This window comes from Ranitomeya variabilis, chromosome 4, assembly GCF_051348905.1.
Source record: "Ranitomeya variabilis isolate aRanVar5 chromosome 4, aRanVar5.hap1, whole genome shotgun sequence".
Taxonomy (NCBI): Eukaryota; Metazoa; Chordata; class Amphibia; order Anura; family Dendrobatidae; genus Ranitomeya; species Ranitomeya variabilis.
In genome coordinates this window covers 293,568,055-293,590,255 of record NC_135235.1, presented here as the reverse complement: position 1 = coordinate 293,590,255, position 22,201 = coordinate 293,568,055, and the positions used below count along the sequence as shown (strand labels likewise).

General features: G+C 42.2%; 1 protein-coding gene across 2 annotated transcripts; it reads right to left on the bottom strand.

Moving 5' to 3' along the window:
• ZMYND12 (zinc finger MYND-type containing 12) lies at positions 1–17,180 on the bottom strand. 2 transcript variants are annotated; one of them, XM_077250224.1, is made up of 9 exons: positions 17,005–17,180; positions 15,647–15,788; positions 10,853–11,024; positions 10,047–10,216; positions 3,196–3,318; positions 2,704–2,812; positions 1,820–1,903; positions 1,377–1,522; positions 406–689 (listed from the first exon to the last, which is right to left on the bottom strand). In XM_077250224.1, exons 1-9 carry the CDS (start codon positions 17,112–17,114, stop codon positions 549–551), a joined length of 1,197 nt encoding a protein of 398 aa, XP_077106339.1. In that variant the 5' UTR covers positions 17,115–17,180; the 3' UTR covers positions 406–548. The 2 variants fall into 2 exon arrangements, with proteins under 2 accessions (XP_077106340.1, XP_077106339.1); XM_077250225.1 differs by lacking the exon at positions 1,820–1,903 and having other exon boundaries at positions 1–689.
• Positions 17,181–22,201: the final 5,021 nt, after the last annotated feature.

Below are 22,201 nucleotides of genomic sequence, written 5' to 3'. Positions count from 1 at the left end.
AAATGTTTACTGGCCGACAAGCCCTTTATTTATCATCATGTATATACAGTGAATATGGATCCCAAACAGGGCAATGAAGGGATGATAGGGGTGTCCAACATACCAGTAAGTAGCCAAAAATTCTGCACTAATTACTTTCATAATATAGTTGCACAGAAGACCTCCGTTTTACTGACTTTCTAAATTATATAATTCCGGTTATATTTGGACCCCATTTCTGGGAACTAATTAAATAAAGATTTATGCTGCTTGAAAAATTCCTTCCTCCTGAAAAAAAACACAAAACTGTATTGAAGTCGTCTCTCATCCGCTCCCCGGTGGCTTTTTATTGCAGATTTTATGCAAATGTTATTATTGCTTATATTGTATACAGCACATACACTATATATTTCTGAGCTACATTCAGTTTATGTGGAAAATTCTACAAAGTTTATAATGAGGCTGCACAGTCATATGAGCGGCAAGCTCCGGAGCGATATTCTGTTTCCACAGTGCTTTTAATGTCATGGAGATTTTCATATTCTGAGGGAAGATATATGATAGAGTTATTATATGTCTCGCTGGTAACAATCTTGATTGGTATTTAATTTTCTTTCAATGTTCTCTATTAGGACTGTGATGCCGTCTGACTGATCATCCCTCGGTAGCTGGTCGGTAATCTGAAGCAGTTTCTTTCCCCATTCATTGGCCTGTAATAAAGCAAAGTGACACATTATCATTATTATTATTTATTATTATAGCGCCATTTATTCCATGGCGCTTAACATGCGAGGAGGAGTGTACATAATTAAAAACAAGTACAATAATCTTAAACAATAAAAGTCACGAGTCACGACTGGTACAGGAGAAGAGAGGACCCTGCCCGCGAGGGCTCACAAGCTACAAGGGATGGGTGAGGATACAATAGGCGAGGGTAGAGCCGGTCGTGCAGCAGATTGGTGGTTACTGCAGGTTGTAGGCTTGTCGGAAGAGGTAGGTCTTCAGGTTCCTTTTGAAGGTTTCTATGGTAGGCGAGAGTCTGATATGTTGGGATAGAGAGTTCCAGAGGAAGGAGGATACTATGGGTTGTGCATTATATATGGAGGTGCATTATACTATATGGAGGAATATGGGGGGGTGCATTATATATGGAGGACCATGGAGGGAGCATTCTATTATATGGAGGACTATAGACTATAGACTATGTCAGGATGTAGGGTGGCTCCAGTCCAGGTTTTGCAGCGGGGCCCAATCAGACTCTAGTTACGCCACTGGAGGTGAGGAAGTGTTGTCATGGGGATACATGTAGGAAAGCTTTTTTATAAGCTGCACATAGGCATTACATTTTTTGTAAGGGAATCCACCAAAATTGATAGTGAGGAATCTGAGACACTTACTTTATGAAAATCCCTGCTGAGGAAGTACAGCATAGCCAGAGTATGCAGGATCCTTGCCATCTTGGCAGGTTCTTTCTTTGGCGCCTGTTCTCTGATGTCATATATAGCATTGAGGATCTGCACCGCTTCAGCTTCCTGGTTTTCATCTGTTGAAAGAAATTAAATAATGGCATTGAATATTGATCAGCTAGTAGAAATATTTGCATTTTTTTCTCCCCTTCTTGCAAAAGCCATAACTTTTTTTTACTTAAAAGTGCCTAATAAAATTCAGAACTTTCGTTTATGTTGCCCTTTTCTGAGCTGTAATTTTTTTATTTTTCAGTTGATGGAGCCGTGTGAGGGCTTCTTTTTTGCATTGTGAGCAGTGTTTATTGATTCCATTTCAGGAGTTCATGCGAAATTTTCATTTTATCCACTATTCATTTCAAATTTTTTACTTTTACCTTTTTTAGAGTTGAAGCTCGGTGACCGAAAAAAATTACAATTCTGGCGTCCTGATTTTTTTATTTTTACAGCGTTTACCGCATCTGTTGAATAATTTTATATTATGATAGATTGAACTTTTTTGGATGCTGCAATAACGAATATGCTTATTATTTTTATCTATTTTTAAACTAAGATAAGAGAGCAACTCATAATTTTTTAATTATATTTTTAGAAACAAAACTGCGTTTGATCGATTGTGACATACATAGTGAAAAGATGGCAGCAACGTCGTGTCGGGGGAAGGTGTGAGGGTGGAAAATCAAAGCTAGCTCTGGTTGCTGCAAACGCTGGCTGTATGACACAGCTTGCAGCTTGTGCAGACAGAGTTCCTGAGCTCACTCTACACAGCCTCACCGGACGTAGGATGTACCATTATATCCTATGTTGGTAAGTTGTTAAATGGCCACTATACAGTAGGCTATGTGCCCACGTAGCTGAAAATATGCAGAATTTTCCTGAAGAAATCTGGACTCCCTTCTCCCTTTGCAGGAAATCCACTTGCGTATTTTGCTTGTTTTTCTCGCATTTTTTTCTGGAGTGTCCCAATACAATAAAATTCGCAGATTTTCTGCTAAATTAATGAACATGCTGCGTTTTTTTCCACGATGTGTTTTTTTGAGGAATGCATTAAATTAATGGGATGCGTTTTTGTAGCGGAAAACCGCCACAAAAACGCTGAAAGAACGATAAAAATCCGGAACGTGGGCACATAGCCTTTGGCATGTTTCACAAATGCAGGGAAAAAACATGGTGGTTTTGCAGCAATTCTACAAAAATCATGGCAAAAAGGATTTTTTTGGTACAAAACTGTATCATACACCATGTACTTATAATGACATACCCAAATATTCCTGATCGGGATCATCATACCATGCAGGGCCACTTCTCAATGATGCTTGTAGCCGAACCTCCACCAGTCTACTAAGATGAGCGTGCCATATATCAGTGACCTGAGAAACAACCATCATATGATATTTTAATATTGCTGCCAAACACAAAAACTGTAAGGTGCTGCTTATCATACAATGCTATGCAATGTTATGTATAATATATAGGTTCCTGTTGGATTAAAATATCTGGCTTGAACCAGCCATGAGAAAAGCTGGAGCTACAACAAAAAAGAGATACCTATACTGGCTTCATTTTAAAGAGAGAATCCCATTAATTATCTGTTTTTCTGGGGGGGAGAAAAAAAAGATTACAGCTAAGGCTATGTGCACGCAACGTCTTCTTCAGGATATTTCCGCACAGATTTTTTCTTTACTTGTATGAACTTAGCCTAAGCCTGAAAATAATCATTTGTATGAATTGTAAAGAAAACAGGAAGACGTACCTCGGAATACAGGGAGTCGGCAATGTCCATTTTATTCTGCCGAAAAAATATATTGGCCATGTGGAAGAACCCTCCAGAAGTGCTGATATGACTTGGTCCTGAAACTGTACTCACAAAGAAAACCTAAGAGCAGTAAAACAATCTCCGGTTACTTTACAGCTATTCCTTCCGATCATTCCATATACATGCATGCTCACTTTGACTGTGCATGCTCTGTTTCACCACTTCTGTATTTATCACCCACTCCTGGTCTTGGCTTACAAATTCTGAGGTAAAATACTGACCAACTACTGAATGTGTGAACATGGCCTCAAGGATATCATTTTTGAAACTTTAAGTATTAGGCCATGTGCACATGTTCAGTATTTGGTCAGTATTTTACCTCAGTATTTATAAGCCAAAACCAGGAGAGGAACAATTAGAGGAAAAGTATAATAGAAACACGTCCCCACTTCTGCATTTATCACCCACTCCTGGTTTTGGCTTACAAATACTGATGTAAAATACTGACCAAATACTGAACGTGGGAACGTGGCCTAAGATAGTAGGCCATGACAGTTTCAGTTGACTTTGTTCTGATTTGCATGGGCACTTTACATCTGTGGATTTTAGCCCCTCAGTAGCCCATTGCCATTGACTAATAATTGCCTAAGCCAAAAAAAAAACAGTAAAGAATGGTTTACTATTTCATTACTTTTGATAGTACATCATTTTCAAGGGATATATTTACTTTTGATATCAATTGTTTCATTGCCCCCAAAAATTGCAAACAGTGTGGATAAGAAATTAGCTGTGTTTGCAGCTCCTATGCAGACCCGTCTCTCCATGATTATTTTACTATTATTATTATTTAACAGCCATCGGCCTGATCTCAAGCCATTGCAACTTAATGAATAAATGGCCTGTAGGATCGATCTTATGCAAGCCTAGATATGTCCACCAGGGTCTTCTATCTTGATAGTATCAAACCATCAGGTTCCTGATCTTCCTCTTCGCCTTTTTCCTTCTATCCTTCTGACCATGATGTCCTTCTCTAGTGATTGCAGTCTTCGTATGATTTGTCCAAAGTAAGCAAGTCGTATCCTGGTGATCCTATCAAATTCCTTTAGTTGTACTCTCCATCAAGTTAATTTAGCTTTACTTATACATAAAACTGTAAAATCCCTTTACACCACTACAACTGTATAAACTACGGTTAAACCATGAGCAGATTGGATTTTCATCAGACAAATGGATCCATTTACCCATTCTAACATCCTGATTATTATAATACACCCTTTTATTAGGACATTAGCAAAATCACTAAATCTCCTAGGGCAGCCATGAGAGCACCTCTGTGTCTATTTTCTGAATGAAATGGCGCTATCGGACCCTCTCGCAGCAGGAAGTCACAGCACAAGCTAAGCCAATGAGGTGCTTGAAAAAAAAATAGCATAAAAGGGCTAGCCTATTTTCATAGATGGGTATTGTCAGATACTGATTGTAAAAACAAACACTTACTGCCTGTTAAAATTTGCTGCCGTTCTTGAGATATTAATGCTTTTCTTTTGGTTAAAACTCCTTGTCTATGAGAACGACCACCGGTTGTTTTTTTTAAAGCTGGCCAGGATTAGAAGATAGCAGCATGCTCCAGTGATCCTGATCAGCTTCAAAACAGTGCTTACAAGCTTAATAGTGGTCATGATCCAGTCCGGAGTTTGTTTTCTGTTATTCTCTCTCTGGACTCTCTTCACCCTCTGTCTTGCTTTGGAGCTGGCTGGGCTTTTTCAGACCTCTGCAGTCTGCTGGCCAGCGTCAGTGATATAGTTCATGCTTCCAGGCTAGAGCAGCTAACCCGTATACCCTGATGATCTTTCTGCCTCTGACTTCCCGTATTTGTGTGAGACCCGTTCACTATCCCTGATGTGTTTGGTGATTTTCCTTACAGTGTATGACTCGGCCTGATCTCTGAACCCCACTTCTTGCTTTCTGTCTCTGATATGTCGTTTTAACTTCTGGCTTGTACCCCAACTTCATCTTACGTCTCACGTTTTGGGAACTGCACTCCCGTTTGGCTCTGACTTCGTGCATGCTGTGACCTCTGGTACCTCTACTCCTGACAGTTTCTGACTCTGCTTGTCCGACCACTCTTTCGTTACCTTTGACACCTGCGCAGCTGCTTAACATTGCTACGCTGTTAGGGTACGTGCACACGTTGCGGATTCCATTGCGGATTTTTCTACGCAGATTCTGCAGAATCCGCAGGTAAAACGCCCTGCGTTTTACCTGCGGATTTACTGCAGATTTTTTGCGGTTTTTATGCGGATTTTGCCTGTTGATTTCAATTATGTAACAGCTGTAAAACGCTGCGGAATCTGCATAAAGAATTGACATGCTGCGGAAAATAAACCGCAGCGTTTCCGCGCGTAACTTTCCGCAGCATGTGCACTGCGGATTTAGTTTTCCATAAGTTTACATGCTACTGTACAACGCATGGAAAACAGCTGCAGATCCGCAGCCAAATCCGCAACGTGTGCACATACCCTTAGGCCGGCCTCACACTGGGCGTAAGACAATACGCCACGTATTATACGTCCGTACTACGGCCGTAATACGGAGAAATGTTCCCAAAATATTGATCCGTAGTCAGGGTGTGTCAGCGTATTTTGCGCATGGCATCCTCCGTATGTAATCCGTATGGCATCCGTACTGCGAGATTTTCGCGCAGGCTTGCAAAACCGACATCTAATGGATTTATGTGCTCAAATGTTCGGGAAAACATATATACAGTATATATATATATATATATATATATATGTCATTGAGACACATATATATATATTCTGTATTTAGATTTCATTCAGCGCGATATGTGTTAAAAGCCGGTAATTCAATTGCCGGCTTCTCATTTCTCCTGCACAAACCCGACAGGATATGAGACATGGTTTACATACAGTAAACCATCTCATATCCCCTTTTTTTTTGCATATTCCACACTACTAATGTTAGTAGTGTGTATGTGCAAAATTTCAGCGCTGTAGCTGCTAAAATAAAGGGTTAAATGGCGGAAAAAATTGGCGTGGGCTCCCGCGCAATTTTCTCCGCCAGAATGGTAAAGCCAGTGACTGAGGGCAGATATTAATAGCCAGGAGAGGGTCCATGGTTATTGGCCCCCCCGTGGCTAAAAACATCTGCCCCCAGCCACCCCAGAAAAGGCACATCTGGAAGATGCGCCTATTCTGGCACTTGGCCACTCTCTTCCCACTCCCTGTAGCGGTGGGATATGGGGTAATGAAGGGTTAATGCCACCTTGCTATTGGAAGGTGACATTAAGCCAGATTAATAATGGACAGGCGTCAATTATGTCACCTATCCATTATTAATCCAATAGTACGAAAGGGTTAAAAAACACACACACACATGATTTAAAAGTATTTTAATGAAATAAACACAGCGGTTGTTGTAATAATTTATTGTTCTCTCAATCCATCAGGAACACCCTCGCTTGGAAAAATAATAAACGCACAAGATACATACCTTCTGGTGAACCGTCTCATCCCACGAAGTAATCCATCTGAAGGGGTTAACTAATATTACAGGCAGGAGCCCTGCTAAATGCAGCTGTGCTCCGTGCTTGTAATTCCCCAGCGAATGAATGAAATGTAGGTCATTGACCTACATTTCCTTCAGTCGCGGTGATGCGCCCCCTGGTGGATGTCCTCATATGACCTGGAGCGTGGGAAAAAGTTCCCAGGCTGCAGTTCATGAGAACATCCACCAGAGGGCGCCTCACCGCGACTGAAGGAAATGTAGGTCAATGACCTACATTTCATTCATTCGCTGGGGAATTACAAGCACGGAGCACAGCTGCATTTAGCAGGGCTCCTGCCTGTAATATTAGTTAACCCCTTCAGATGGATTACTTCGTGGGACGAGACGGTTCACCAGAAGGTATGTATCTTGTGCGTTTATTATTTTTCCAAGCGAGGGTGTTCCTGATGGATTGAGAGAACAATAAATTATTACAACAACCGCTGTGTTTATTTCATTAAAATACTTTTAAATCATGTGTGTGTTTTTTAACCCTTTCCAACAATTGGATTAATAATGGATAGGTGTCATAATTGACGCCTCTCCATTATTAATCTGGCTTAATGTCACCTTCCAATAGCAAGGTGGCATTAACCCTTCATTACCCCATATCCCACCGCTACAGGGAGTGGGAAGAGAGTGGCCAAGTGCCAGAATAGGCGCATCTTCCAGATGTGCCTTTTCTGGGGTGGCTGGGGGCAGATGTTTTTAGCCACGGGGGGGCCAATAACCATGGACCCTCTCCTGGCTATTAATATCTGCCCTCGGTCACTGGCTTTACCATTCTGGCGGAGAAAATTGCGCGGGAGCCCACGCCAATTTTTTCCGCCATTTAACCCTTTATTTCAGCAGCTACAGCGCTGAAATTTTGCACATACACACTACTAACATTAGTAGTGTGGAATATGCAAAAAAAAAGGGGATATGAGATGGTTTACTGTATGTAAACCATGTCTCATATCCTGTCGGGTTTGTGCAGGAGAAATGAAAAGCCGGCAATTGAATTACCGACTTTTCACTAACACCGCTGCGTATTTCTCGCAAGTCACACTGCTGGTCAGTGTGGAATCCGTATTTTTCTCGCCCCCATAGACTTTCATTGGCGATTTTTTTGCGCAATACGGTGACAAACGCAGCATGCTGCGATTTTGTACGGCCGTAGAAAGCCGTATAATACTGAACCGTAATATACGGCTAATAGGAGCAGCCCCATTGAGAATAATTGTGCCGTTTATTTTGCGAGTTTTACGGACGTAGTTTATGCGCTCATACGTCCGTAAAACTCGCTAGTGTGAGGCCGGCCTTAGTGTGCAACCTTGGTCTCCAACAAGCTGTAAACAAAAGAAAAAAGAGTTGATATCTCAAGAATGTCTGAAAATTTTTACTAAGAAGTAAATTCCAAAACTGATTATATTTACAAGCACTGGGTAACAATTCCAGTGTATGATGATGGGAATAATTATTTCAACTCCCTCATTTAACAAGACTGGGTATCCCGCTAAAGATTTATGTTCAGGCCTGGAATTCTTGTCTTCTAATTACAGTGAGATGAAGGAAAGGGGAGCATGACCTTCACATACACCAATTAATGTTACACTTTAATAATTTATAGTAAATTACCATTCTATACAGGGGCAAGAGACTTGTCATTGGGCTGTGTGATTCCTGATGATGGTATTTTACCTCCAGTAGTACTATGGCCATACTGATGACACCCTGCAGAATATACTGTTGATGTTTTAAAATGTTCTGCCTTACAATGAAAACAATTTTAAAGGTGTAATTTCCTAGGTGTTTACCTTGCTTCTTTGTACTGGGAAATAGACCATTTTTCACATTCCTCACTGGTCAATAGCTAAATGCTACGAGAAAAGGGCTCCTGTGCTCCAGGTACGTGAAACTAGAGAACGCTGGACCTGGGGAGAGTGAGGACTATGCATCTGTGTTTGTTGCCTTATATGGCTGTAATCGTTTGGGCACCACTTTTGTGAAAGTGGAAGACCTCTTTAATCTACTTTTTTTTGGAGTGTTGGAAGAATCTGTACAAACATGATGAGAATTTATTAACTACATGCCCCAATTGATCAACGCTTTTAAGCCAGAAAACTGGTGTAAAAGGCTTTAAGAGTCGCAAAGGTTTTAAACAATGCAAACCTGTTCACACTACTTTTGCTCATCTCTGACCAAGTGGGTGGGACGGGTGTGTGACGAGATGTGGAGACACCTGCTCAACAAATTCATGATAAGCCATGGTGGTCCTTTCGCCACAACTCTTACTGGACTGACTGGACTAAGGCTTGTGTTGAGGTTGACACACAGTTACAGGCTACTTCTTGCTTCGCCCTCTCATCAAGACTGGTGTGAAAACCACAGGTCTTGATGAATAGGGGCCATTGTCTTTGGTCGGACATAAACTCAGGTATATCACTGTGCTATCCATGACAGCTAAAACAGTCTTCTAAGTTAAGTTTTCTGTCGAAGACCACCACCATGGAGTATCAAAGGGGCAATCTTTGGATTTTTCCAGCTTATCTAGAACTTCTCACAAAGCTCTTTGGTGCTATAGATACTGTACAGGCTATACTTCCCCACAGGGGGCCCTTGGTAATGAAATGGCTCTGTGGGTAGTAATATGGCAAATGAGACACACTCTTTAACAAAGTAAGTTTATAGATCTTGGGGTAAAAAAAATATGAATACAGTTTCCACCCTGAAGTAAGTACTATTGGAAAAGTCGACTATGGAGAGGAATTTGGATGTAATAGAGTATAACCTCAATGCCAGTCTCCTGCATCGAAAGCTGACATGATATTGTTTTACAAGGAGCATGGCTTAAAAATAATTATTACTTTGCCACTTTATAAAGATCTGGCACAGTCTTTAGATAGTGCAGGTTTAGGAACCAGTTGATCTGAATAGCTGGGGACAGTTCTTAGAGGGGGAAACAAATTAATCAGTTGTATTGAAGACTTTAGGTCAAATTCAGACGTTCTTATATCGCAGTTCTCAGGTGTCTGGACCTAAACCTCACAACCTCATTCCTACCAAAAAGGCTGTCAAATTTGGTTCAGAAGACCGACGCGACTGTCCGGTCTGTGATATACAGAAATGTGAATGAGGTCTTATACAGTATATAACCTTTACAACATAAGCCTGGGTTATAGTATGATATATTTATGTGACTACACAACCAATGCAATAATATATTAATTGTACAGAGAACATATGGTCACTTCTAGCACATAACAGAAGTGCAATTTAACTCAAGCTTCTTTACTTACATCGTTAGAAAGGTGTCGGAGTGACTCCTCAAATTCCCCCTTGGCTGAGTAAAGAAGTCCTAGGTTGCGGTGTAGTTTGGATTTAATGGAATTGCTGCAGTCTATGGTCTTCAGCACGGTCCAGTAGGCACGTGACAGATATTCTTCTGCCTGGGTCAGATGGCCAAGACCTAATCAAACAGTGACACAAATACAGAATAAGTAATATATGGAATACATCATTCATGTAAACAGGCCAGAATAATGGGGGACAAAAAGAACGACTGCTCAATGTTCTCTCAGCTCTCTGTCAGAAGAATAGCTCCTAGGACAGGACTGCGTCCCTCATAGATGAACTTGACATGACCCATGGTGACAACAACTTACAGTATGAATCTTCTTCCAGGCCTTGACTGGCCATCAAGGGAATGTTCTTCTTCCAGGCCTTGGCTGGCCATCAAGGGAATATCCAATGTCACAATGCCCACGGCCATGGATGGAAGCGCAGCTAGCACCTAAATTCCCCTCACTCGAGTGCTACGCATAAAATTAGATGTCAGATGGACAATCGTAGTAGTGTGCAAGGTAATTTCCAGACAAAAATGTAGCGTCAGGCTTCTGAATCTTGATGCAAAATATTCATATATCCCCAACATCAAACACCTTTTAGCGTACAGCTAGTCTATTGTGTCACTTGGGGCCAATGCATCCCATAAAGCACAAGAACCAAAATGTCGCTATGCTGCAACCCCCTATTGCTATGCCACCTTTTACAACAATAGCATAGGTTACACCATATACAGACATTTATAATTTGCCCTACTTACCAATGTTGGCTTCAGCAAGGATCAGGTAGACTGGCACTAACTCCACGGATGCCAGCCCATACACATCTACACTGAAAGACAGAGAATGGGAGGCTGCAGGGATGACATCCACATGGCGTCCTTCATACAGGAGTCTCTGAGCTTCCTTACTGGTCAGTTCTATTAAATGTTTCTGTCAGGGTGACATACACATATGACAGACATAGAGTACAGCAAAAATATGCCAGTCACTAGTATAAAACACCGCATTTAACTCATAGTGGGAGCAGACCACAGATTTACCATTGGAGACCAAATTATCATCAACCAGACTGTATTACCAATTTGCCACTGTCATGCATCTGGGTTCGAACTATTCAGCCTGTGCTTTGTGGTCAGCTTCTCTGTCCAATGAGCCACAGTAGATGCACCTTTTCTTTGGGTGTTTAGTTTCTGTTATCCTTGCTTCAGTCTTTTTAGCGTTAGAAGTGTTTTTATTTACTCATTTGTTTGCTCTATCACCTTTCGGGTGCGGCTTTATATACTTTCCCCCTGCTGGTATTTCCTGCTGGTGATAGTCTCATTTGGATGTCCAGCCATGCTACTGTAGTCTTAGCCAGTTAGTGAAAGACCAGCTAGGGTTTATCTCTCTGCTTTTTATGTTTTATACTCTGCACCTACCTTCTGTTTCTTTTTTAGGAAGTAGGTGGCATATTTTGTAAGAGTACGTACTTAATATTTTGTGGTTTGTTTTACTCACTCTAGGATTCTTTTCTATTTCAGCACACTTTCCCTTTTGTAGGTAATTTACACTCTACTCTGCCCTCCGGTCCTTTAGGATTAACGTAAACCACTTTATGGCCTTTTAGGCAGCATAGGTCCGAGTTGTCATTATCTAGTCTGTTGTTAGGGCTATCTCTGCTCATGCAGGAACCACTAGGGACTGCGGGGTCAGGATCTGTACAGGAACCGGCAGGGTCAGTTACACTTTTTAGTGTGTTACCTACAGTGTATTTTCCCAAGTGAGTTGTTGCACTATCATAAGAACCACTATTTATTGATCATGCTTGTATTGTACCGACATATTCCATAACGCCTTACAGATATTGGTGCATGCAATCTAAATTCCCTATCAGTATGTCTTTATGAACTGTGGAAAGAAACCCACGCAAATGCATGAAAAGTATGTAAACTCCATGCAGATGTTGTTACATCTGAACCAAGAGCCGCTAGGGGTGCTGCTAAAAGGGAATGAAATATTGAAAAAGGAATTATCATTAAAGGGAATGTATTTTTTACTAACAAAAAAAAAACATTTTTTTGTGAATCTGTTTTTATTTCTGATTGCAGATTTTTATTTCTGGACATAATTATGGGGCTGTCACTTTGTCTGGACTGCTGCTAACAAGATCTAGAGATATGGTTTACTGAAGACCTGGGGAGTTATTAGGGCACCTCTCCCCTACAACATTTATAATATAACATGCTTAGGTACGAAAGCTCAATCATTTGTGTCACTTTAGTGCCCCACATAGAAATATTCTTAATATTCTAGAAGCTGTAGTGCCCCCTCAGTATTAACCCCTTCCCGACATGCACCGTACTAGTACGGCGCATGTCGTGTCTCCCCCTTTGATGTGGGCTCCGGCGGTGAGCCCGCATCAAAGTCGCGACATGTCAGCTGTTTTGTACAGCTGACATGTGCACGCAATAGCGGCGGGTGAAATCGCAATTCACCCGCCGCTATTAACCTATTAAATGCCGCTGTCAAACGCTGACAGCGGCATTTAACCGGCGCTTCCGGCCGCGCGGCGGGAAATGAGCGCATCGGCGACCCCCGTCACATGATCGGGGGTCGGCGATGCATCAGGATGGTAACCATAGAGGTCCTTGAGATCGAATCCAATCGAGTTGTGCCAGCTTCTAGCCTCCCATGCAGGCTATTGAAGCATGGCACAAGTTAAAAAAAAATGTTTTTTAAAATATGGAAAATTTTTTTTACAAAATAAAAGTTTAAATCACCCCCCTTTCGCCCCATCCAAAATAAAACAATAAAAAAATCAAACCTACACATATTTGGTATCGCCGCGTTCAGAATCACCCAATCTATCAATAAAAAAAGCATTAAGCTGATCGCTAAACAGTGTAGTGAGAAAAAAATTTGAAACGCCAGAATTAAGTTTTTTTTTGTCTCCGCGACATTGCATTAAAATGCAATAACGGGCGATCAAAAGAACGTATCTGCACAAAAGTGATATCATTAAAAACGTCAGCTTGGCACGCAAAAAATAAGCCCTCACTCGACCCCAGATCACGAAAAATGGAGACATAAATCCAAGTGACACATTCATTCCACCACTAAGACAGTCAAAGGTCGTCATCAGTTTATATTCCCAGAGTCTTCTGACTCTCTGAGTTTTGAAGTTACCTTTCAATACAATTTGCATATTATATTTCCCAGAGGAGCATTGCACGGTGAATAAGCCTCCTTACCTTGACAAGCCAGAGATGGTATGTCACTCTCCATAAGGAGAAATGATACCCTTTAGACCCCAGTCCAGAGCCTCTCACCTAGCCAAATCAGTTCTCATGCTTCGCACTGACGAGGGCCAACAGCCCGAAACACCGTGTCTGCGAATTGAGATACTGATTTGGCTTTTATCCTAAGTCATATTGCACGACTCGTTAAAGGGTTGATTGTGACTTGTAGGATCGCTACTTCCAACAGGTGGCGCTATTGATTTTAAGTCCTCTTTTTCTCAGAAGAGGCAATTTGCATATTATATTTCCCAGAGGAGCATTGCACGGCGAATAAGCCTCTTTACCTTGACAAGCCAGAGATGGTATGTCACTCTCCATAAGGAGAAACGATACCCCTTAGACCCCAGTCCAGAGCCTCTCACCTAGCCAAATCAGTTCTCATGCTTCGCACTGACGAGGGCCAACAGCCCGAAACACCGTGTCTGCGAATTGAGATACTGATTTGGCTTTTATCCTAAGTCATATTGCACGACTCGTTAAAGGGTTGATTGTGACTTGTAGGATCGCTACTTCCAACAGGTGGCGCTATTGATTTTAAGTCCTCTTTTTCTCAGAAGAGGCAATTTGCATATTATATTTCCCAGAGGAGCATTGCACGGCGAATAAGCCTCTTTACCTTGACAAGCCAGAGATGGTATGTTACTCTCCATAAGGAGAAACGATACCCCTTAGACCCCAGTCCAGAGCCTCTCACCTAGCCAAATCAGTTCTCATGCTTCGCACTGACGAGGGCCAACAGCCCGAAACACCGTGTCTGCGAATTGAGATACTGATTTGGCTTTTATCCTAAGTCATATTGCACGACTCGTTAAAGGGTTGATTGTGACTTGTAGGATCGCTACTTCCAACAGGTGGCGCTATTGATTTTAAGTCCTCTTTTTCTCAGAAGAGGCAATTTGCATATTATATTTCCCAGAGGAGCATTGCACGGCGAATAAGCCTCTTTACCTTGACAAGCCAGAGATGGTATGTTACTCTCCATAAGGAGAAACGATACCCCTTAGACCCCAGTCCAGAGCCTCTCACCTAGCCAAATCAGTTCTCATGCTTCGCACTGACGAGGGCCAACAGCCCGAAACACCGTGTCTGCGAATTGAGATACTGATTTGGCTTTTATCCTAAGTCATATTGCACGACTCGTTAAAGGGTTGTTTGTGACTTGTAGGATCGCTACTTCCAACAGGTGGCGCTATAGAGTTTAAGTCCTCTTTTTCTCAGAAGAGGCAATTTGCATACTTTCAATACAAGTAATTTCATGTCCATAATGCTATGTCCATGTTTTTTTTTTTTTCTGTGCTATGTTGTGCATAAATATGTGATATCCATGGTTTTTTTTTTCTGTGCTATGTTGTGCATAAATATGTGATACATAGCATTATGGACATGAAATTACTTGTATTGAAAGGTAACTTCAAAACTCAGAGAGACAGAAGAGTCTGGGAATATAAACTGATGACGACCTTTGACTGTCTTAGTGGTGGAATGAATGTGTCACATGGATTTATGTCCTTTTACATCAACTAAGGAACTTGCCCCTCAGACTATGAGGGGTCATCACAACAGAGACCCCAATCAGAGGACAATAAAACATTCCTTATCTAAGAACTGGCCCAACATTTATGGACATAACTGTTTATCACTCATGGTAATTCTGCTTCATGCCACCTGTCTTATCCATGTTTTTTTTTCAGAATTTGTATTAGTCTATGCCTGATGAAGAGACCTGTGTAGTCTCGAAAGCTTGCAATTTGTTACCATCTTTTCAGTTAGCCATTAAAAGGTATCAACCACTGAGGACTCTCAGTTCTAAACATTTTTCTATCTACTGGCTAACACGGTACCAAGATATATATCTTTCCTGTATCACATTTTCATACAAATTTTCATCAGTTAAATACAAGCAAACTATACATGTTTGCTATCTGCATACTCAGACTGACCTGGAGAATCATATTACCGGGTCAGTTTTACCATATAGTGAACACGATAAATAAAAAAAAAAATAACAAAAAAATTGCACTTTTTTTGGAATGTTGTTTACTGATTTCCAGCATACTATATGGTAAAATCAATGGTGTCATTCAAAAGTACAACACGTCCCGCAACTAACAAGCCTTCATATGGCTATATTGATGGAAATATAAAAAGTTTATGGCTCTTGGAAATAAATAACGGGGAGAATGGCCATAGTGTGAAGGAGTTGAATCTTTTAATAAAGGAACCATGAAATTTTGCATCCGTCTGGAGATACAATAACATGAGAAGCTTCCGTACCTTCCTCTGCAATAATTGCTGTATAGAATGAGATCTTTCTGCTGCAGAATTCAAGAAAGGGACTGGAGTACGGACGGGGATCAGGAGCTGGCATATCTTCTCATGAATACTCGCCCAGTCTGCCCGCTGGTGCTCCACGTCACTTGTGGACAAAAAAAAAACAATATTGGTTTACAAAGCCTGTATATGAGAGTAAAAGTGGCAAAGGGTATGTGCACACGTAGGAAAAGAGGTGCAGAATTTTCTGCACAAAATCAGCATTTCCTGGCAGAATCCGCAGCCGTGGATTTACCTCGGATTTTATGCGGAATTGATGCGGATTTTGTGCGGATTTTCAGCGGTTTTTGCCTCTGTGGAATTTTAACATGGAGGGGTGCAGAAACGCTGCAGATCCACACAAAAGAAGTGACATGCACTTCTTTGAAGTCCGCAGCAATTCCGCACTGATTTTTCCGCACAGCTTTTTTTTTGCCATTGAATAACATTGTACTGTACATCACAGTGTGGATCTGCAGTGTTTCTGCGTGGAAAAATCTGCTGCGGATCTGCAGCAAATCCGCATCGTGTGCACATAGCCTAAATGTCAGGAATGTGAATAAAGCTCGAGGGGGTTCCATAGTAGTAAAAATGCAATTCTCAACGGGAAAAGTTACCAAAGATGAATTAGAGTATGACATCTAGAGAACCAAAAGACATCTAGAGAACCATGTCCATAATGTAAAAAAAAAACCATATGAAACCAAGTAGAATTTTGTAGAAAAAAAAGTGCCCAAATTAAATAATAAATAAGGAGCACATAAAAAACGTCACGTTTAGGACCTCTAGAAAAGAGGCGCAAAACAGTACCGATTAGTCCCCTATGCATGGAATATCATTGCAGCCATGCACACAGATCACTAGTCTCTCTACGCATCCAACACCTTTAATTATAAATTAGTGTAACTTTGCAGAGCTATTTTGTCCATTACTTGTGTCTGGATTCTCCACTGTAAATGTACACAAAGCATATGCATTATTATTTTTTGCTGTGAAAATCAAGTTAAAAGCAATGGAGCACTGATGTATGATGCAGAGAGTGCACTTTTTGGTAATAGTTCATAGGGTATGTATAATTAACACTAAGCCAAACATGGTTTTCATCTATTGGCGCCCCCTAGTGGCCATCAGCTGAAATCCAGGTGAATGTGAATCTGTGTCTGCGCCCCCTGGTGGCTATCTACGTCAATTCACTACATAGTAAATTAGGGGGGAACAAAAAGCCTCGATTTGCAGCAGATCTGGTCGTCATCGTATATCCCGTATTTGTTCACACCTTGTAATGACACTACACATCACTTCTGGGAAGCTGCGCTACTCACCAGTAATATGTCACTTTACAGCCCCTGCACTGTATGTAAGCCGGGCTGTGGCACAGCTCGCACTGCAGCTTCACCCCTTTGGGGTTAGACAGGGGGTTCACGATCGCCATGTGAGGGTCCAAATCAATGCAAAGCGCAAAATCTAGCAGTCAGTAGAAAGGTTGCTAAGGACGCTGAGATTGGTTGCCATGTGACGTCATCGCGTTGGTTGCCGCACTGCTGTGATTGTGAGGCTGCTGACACTGAGAGCAGGGCATGCTGGGACTTGTAGTATCTGGGTGTAGGCAATAAATTCCCTCCAGCATGTGCAGGAGCTCATCTATCAGGGTTGGTACATAGATGAGCTTTCTTTAGAGACCCAGATGGCCTCAGCTTAGTGATCCAAGGCTGCAAATGCAAAAGTGCATCACACACACAGTGCATAAAGTCCTTACAGGCAGAAAAAGGTGCCCTGGACAAGTGTATGGAGCGGGGTCACCCCACTAGAGGGGCTCTGCCCCAAGAGTATACATATCCCATACTGTCATACATCACTGCCGCTACCGGCTCAGAAATCGGCGAATCCTCGCAGCGCAGTCTGTGCCATAGGGGGATTCATCAATCAATTTAGATCGGACAATCCCTTTAAGATATCAAGCAGTACGGTAATTATATTTTTTCTGCATTTTTCATGGCACCATTTAATTTGTGCTAAAGTGCATTGGAAAACAGAAAAAGAAAAAAACATTTTTGTGGTGGGACGAACTAAACAAAAAAGACACTGTAGCTTTTTATTACGTTTTTGGGGTGATTACTGAGCAGGAAAAATGACTATTCTGCCGATTAGGCCGGAGTCACACTACAGTATAATACGGACAAGTGCTATGCGATAAAAAGCACATAGCACTCGGACCAATGTTAATCTATGGGGCAGCTCACATCATCAGTTTTTTTTCTCGGCCGTATTAGACGTGCAAAAGAAATCACAGCATGCTGCGATTGTCCGCATATCTCGGCCGAGAAACGCCAATGCAAGTCTATGGGTGCGAGAAAACCTCACACACCACACGGACCGTCAGTGTGACTTGTGAGAAATAAGCACCGGTGTCCTTTAGAAAAGCCGGTAATTCAGTGCGGTTTACAGTAAAATTACACTGGCAGGTTACAATAGAATAGATAAAATAAATGTACTGTATACACATAGTATAGGTATATATATGTCATTGACACACATATATACATATATATAAAGAGCTAGATAGCAGAAAAGCCGGTAATTCAATTGTCGGCTTTTGCTCTCTCCTTATCAAACCCGACAGGATATGAGACATGGTTACATACAGTAAACCATTTCTTGTCTATTAGATTTTTATATGTCCCTCACTAATAATGTTAGTAGTGTGTGTGCAAAATTTGGGAGCTATAGGTGTTAAAATAAAGGGTTAATTCACTGAAAAAACTGGCATGGGCTCCCGTGCAATTTTCTCTGCCAGAGAGGGAAAGCCAGTGAGTGAGGGCAGATATTAATAGCCTAGAGAGGGTCCATGGTTATTGCCCCCCCAGCTAAAAACATTTGCCCCCAGCCACCCCAGAAAAGGCACATCTGGAAGATGCACCTATTCCGGCACTTAGCCACTCTCTTCCCACTGCCCTGTAGCATTGGCATATAAAATTTTTTTTTGGGCCATTATATGTTTATTTTTACATTGTAGCAGACAATATTTGGAGAATATATTTAATTTTTTATCTTTTTTTATCTCGGTGTCTTATGTATGGTGCACTATGTTGTGCATGTATTACTTTATAGATATTGTCATGTCTTTTTCTTTTCCTTTAAGTGTCGTTTAACTACATGGAAATGCTAATTCTACGTCTGATATATATTGCCCCCGTAGTTTGAGGTTACAATAGTTTACTCTCACTCTGCACCGCTCATGGTGGATGTCCTGGTCAGTGCGCATGCGTGGCCTGTGTTCGGGATTTTCCTGCCTCATCACCTTGGTAACATCGGGTTACTATCCCGTACATCCGGTCTCACGATGTGGGGGTGTGGAGGTTCCGGATTCACCCGGCCGCGCATGCGCCGACAGTGCCCAGGCCGACATCATCTGCGATGTACTGATGTGTGAGTTCTTCTGCTCACATGCCAACTTTGACCCGGAAATGTTCCGGTTCCCAGTGAGATTTTTTCAATGTGCGCACTATATAAATAAGTCTTGTATGCCTGAACACCACCCCCTGACGAAGGAATTCAGTTCCGGAACGCGCGTCGGGTGTGTGCGTGTACTCAGGACGGCGTGGTACCCTAAGGTAATGTTCACTATTTTTATCCCAGGATTTTTTTAAATTTAACACTTGGCACTTTGTTTTTGCTGACACTGTGTTGGGTCTGAAAAAAACCCTGATATATATATAAATCGAGTTCCCTAATAATTTATTGCACCTTAGCACTTTTTGCATATATTGCACAATATTTTTGGAGTTTTTTATAATAATTTTTATAATAATTTTTCCACATTTTTTGCACTTTATTCTCAGGAAAATTAATATACCCCGATGTTGGGGAATACTTACCTTGCACAGATATATAAGTGATCATTACAATTGTGCGTTTGGGTTTCTGTTTATTTATCTTTATACGCCGTCCCGTGCTGCACACTTTTTTTTATTTTAACAATAATTGATTTTATATATTGTATCGCTGCTGAACAATGAATTAATAAAGTTATATAATTTATCCGGTCTGGTATTCGTGGTGCATCCTTTGGTTTGGTGATTGCTTTTTCGCTCATCACTAGTAAGGTGACATTAAAGGGAACCTGTCACCTGAATTTGGCGGGACCAGTTTTGGGTCATATGGGCGGGGTTTTGGGGTGTTTGATTCACCCTTTCCTTACCCGCTGGCTGCATGCTGGCCTCAATATTGCATTGAAGTTCATTCTCTGTGCTCTGGAGTACATGCCTGTGCAAGGTTAACAATGGGGAGGTGTCTTTCATTAAAATACTTTATTCTTATGTGTGTGTGTTTATTTAACCCTTTCAGACTATTGGATTAATAATGGATAGGTGTCTTATTGACACCTCTCCATTATTAACCAGGCTTAATGTCACCTTACAATAGCAAGGTGAAATTAACCCTTTATTACCCCATATGCCACTGCTACAGGTATACCTCCCAACTTTTGAAGATGGGAAAGAGGGACAAAGTTTGCGGCGCGCTTTGCGCGCCGCGGCAAGTTTTAGGTCATGCCTCTGACCACACCCATTCATAACTAGTCACACCCATATCCACGTCCCAACCACACCCATTTAGCACTGCTGATCACACTGTTTCATAAAGAATATTTATAAACAAAAAAATATGGCCACACAGTGCTCCATACTGTTTAATGGCCACACATGATGCTCCATACTGTATAATGGCCACACATGATGCTCCATACTGTATAGTGGCCACACATGATGCTCCATACTGTATAATGACCGCACATGATGCTCCATACTGTATAATGGCCACACATGATGCTCCATACTGTATAATGGCCACACATGATGCTCCATACTGTATAATGGCCGCACATGATGCTCCATACTGTATAATGGCCACACATGATGCTCCATACTGTATAATGGCCACACATGATGCTCCATACTGTATAATGACTGCACATGATGCTCCATACTGTATAATGGCCACACATGATGCTCCATACTGTATAATGGCCACACATGATGTTCCATACTGTATAATGACTGCACATGATTCTCCATACTGTATAATGACCACACATGATACTTCGTACCGTATAATGGCCACACATAGCTACTCCTACACACGTGGCTGCGCTCCGTACACACGCACTCCGCTCCATACACCTCGTACACATTTAGCTCCGCTCCATACACCTCATACACACATGGCTCCGCTCCGTACACCTCGTACACACACGGCTCCGCTCCGTACACCTCGTACACACACGGCTCCGCTCCGTACACCTTGTACACACCCGGCTCCGCTCCGTACACCTCGTACACACACGGCTCCGCTCTGTACACCTCGTACACACACGGCTCCGCTCCGTACACCTCGTACACACACGGCTTCGCTCTGTACACCTTGTACACTGTTGTGAATTCCGTTCTCGAACTCCCTCCTGTGGTCATGAATGGTACTTCGGCGAGTTCTGTCCGTGGACTCCCTCTGGTGGCTGTGAGTGGAACTGCTGGTTCTGAGGTTGCCTCCTCAGCTGCCCTCGTTTGCGGCTAGGCTGGCTTCTCTATTTAACTCCACTCAGATCGTTACTCCATGCCAGCTGTCAATGTATTAGTACTGGTTCAGATCTCTCTCGGATCTTTCTGATGACCTGTCTATTCCAGCAAAAGCTAAGTCCCTGCTACTTTATTTGTTGTTCATTTTGTACTGAATATGTTTCTTAGTGCTTGCTAAGTTCTAGTCCAGCTTACTAACATGATATTGCCTTGCTAGCTGGAAGCTCTGGGTTGCAGAGTGGCACCTCCGCACCGTGAGTCGGTGCGGGGGTCTTTTTGCACACTCTGCGTGGCTTTTTGTAGTTTTTTGTGCTGACCGCATAGATCCCTTTCCTATCCTCAGTCTATCTAGTAAGTCTGGCCTCCTTTGCTGAAACCTGTTTCATCCCTGTGTTTGTGACTTTCCTCTTAACTCACAGTTAATATATGTGGGGGGCTGCCTTTACCTTTGGGGAAATTTCTCTGAGGCAAGGTAAGGCTTATTTTCCTATCTTTAGGGGTAGTTAGCTCTTAGGCTGTGAAGAGGCGTCTAGGGAGAGTTAGGTACGCTCCACAGCTATTTCTAGTGTGTGTGTTAGGATTAGGATTTGCGGTCAGCAGAGTTCCCACTTCCCAGAGCTTGTCCTGTCTTTTAGTTTAACCATCAGGTCATTCCAGGTGCACCTAATCACCAGGTCCATAACAGTACACACACGGCTCCGCTCCGTACACCTCGTACACACACGCGGCTGCGCTCCGTGCACATGCGCTCCTCTCCATACACCTCGTACACACGCGGCTCCGCTCCGTACACCTCGTACACACACGGCTCCGCTCCGTACACCTCGTACACACACGGCTCCGCTACGTACACCTCGTACACACACGCGCTCCGCTCCGTACACCTCGTACACACACGTGCTCCGCTCCGTACACCTCGTACACACACGCGCTTCGCTCCGTACACCTC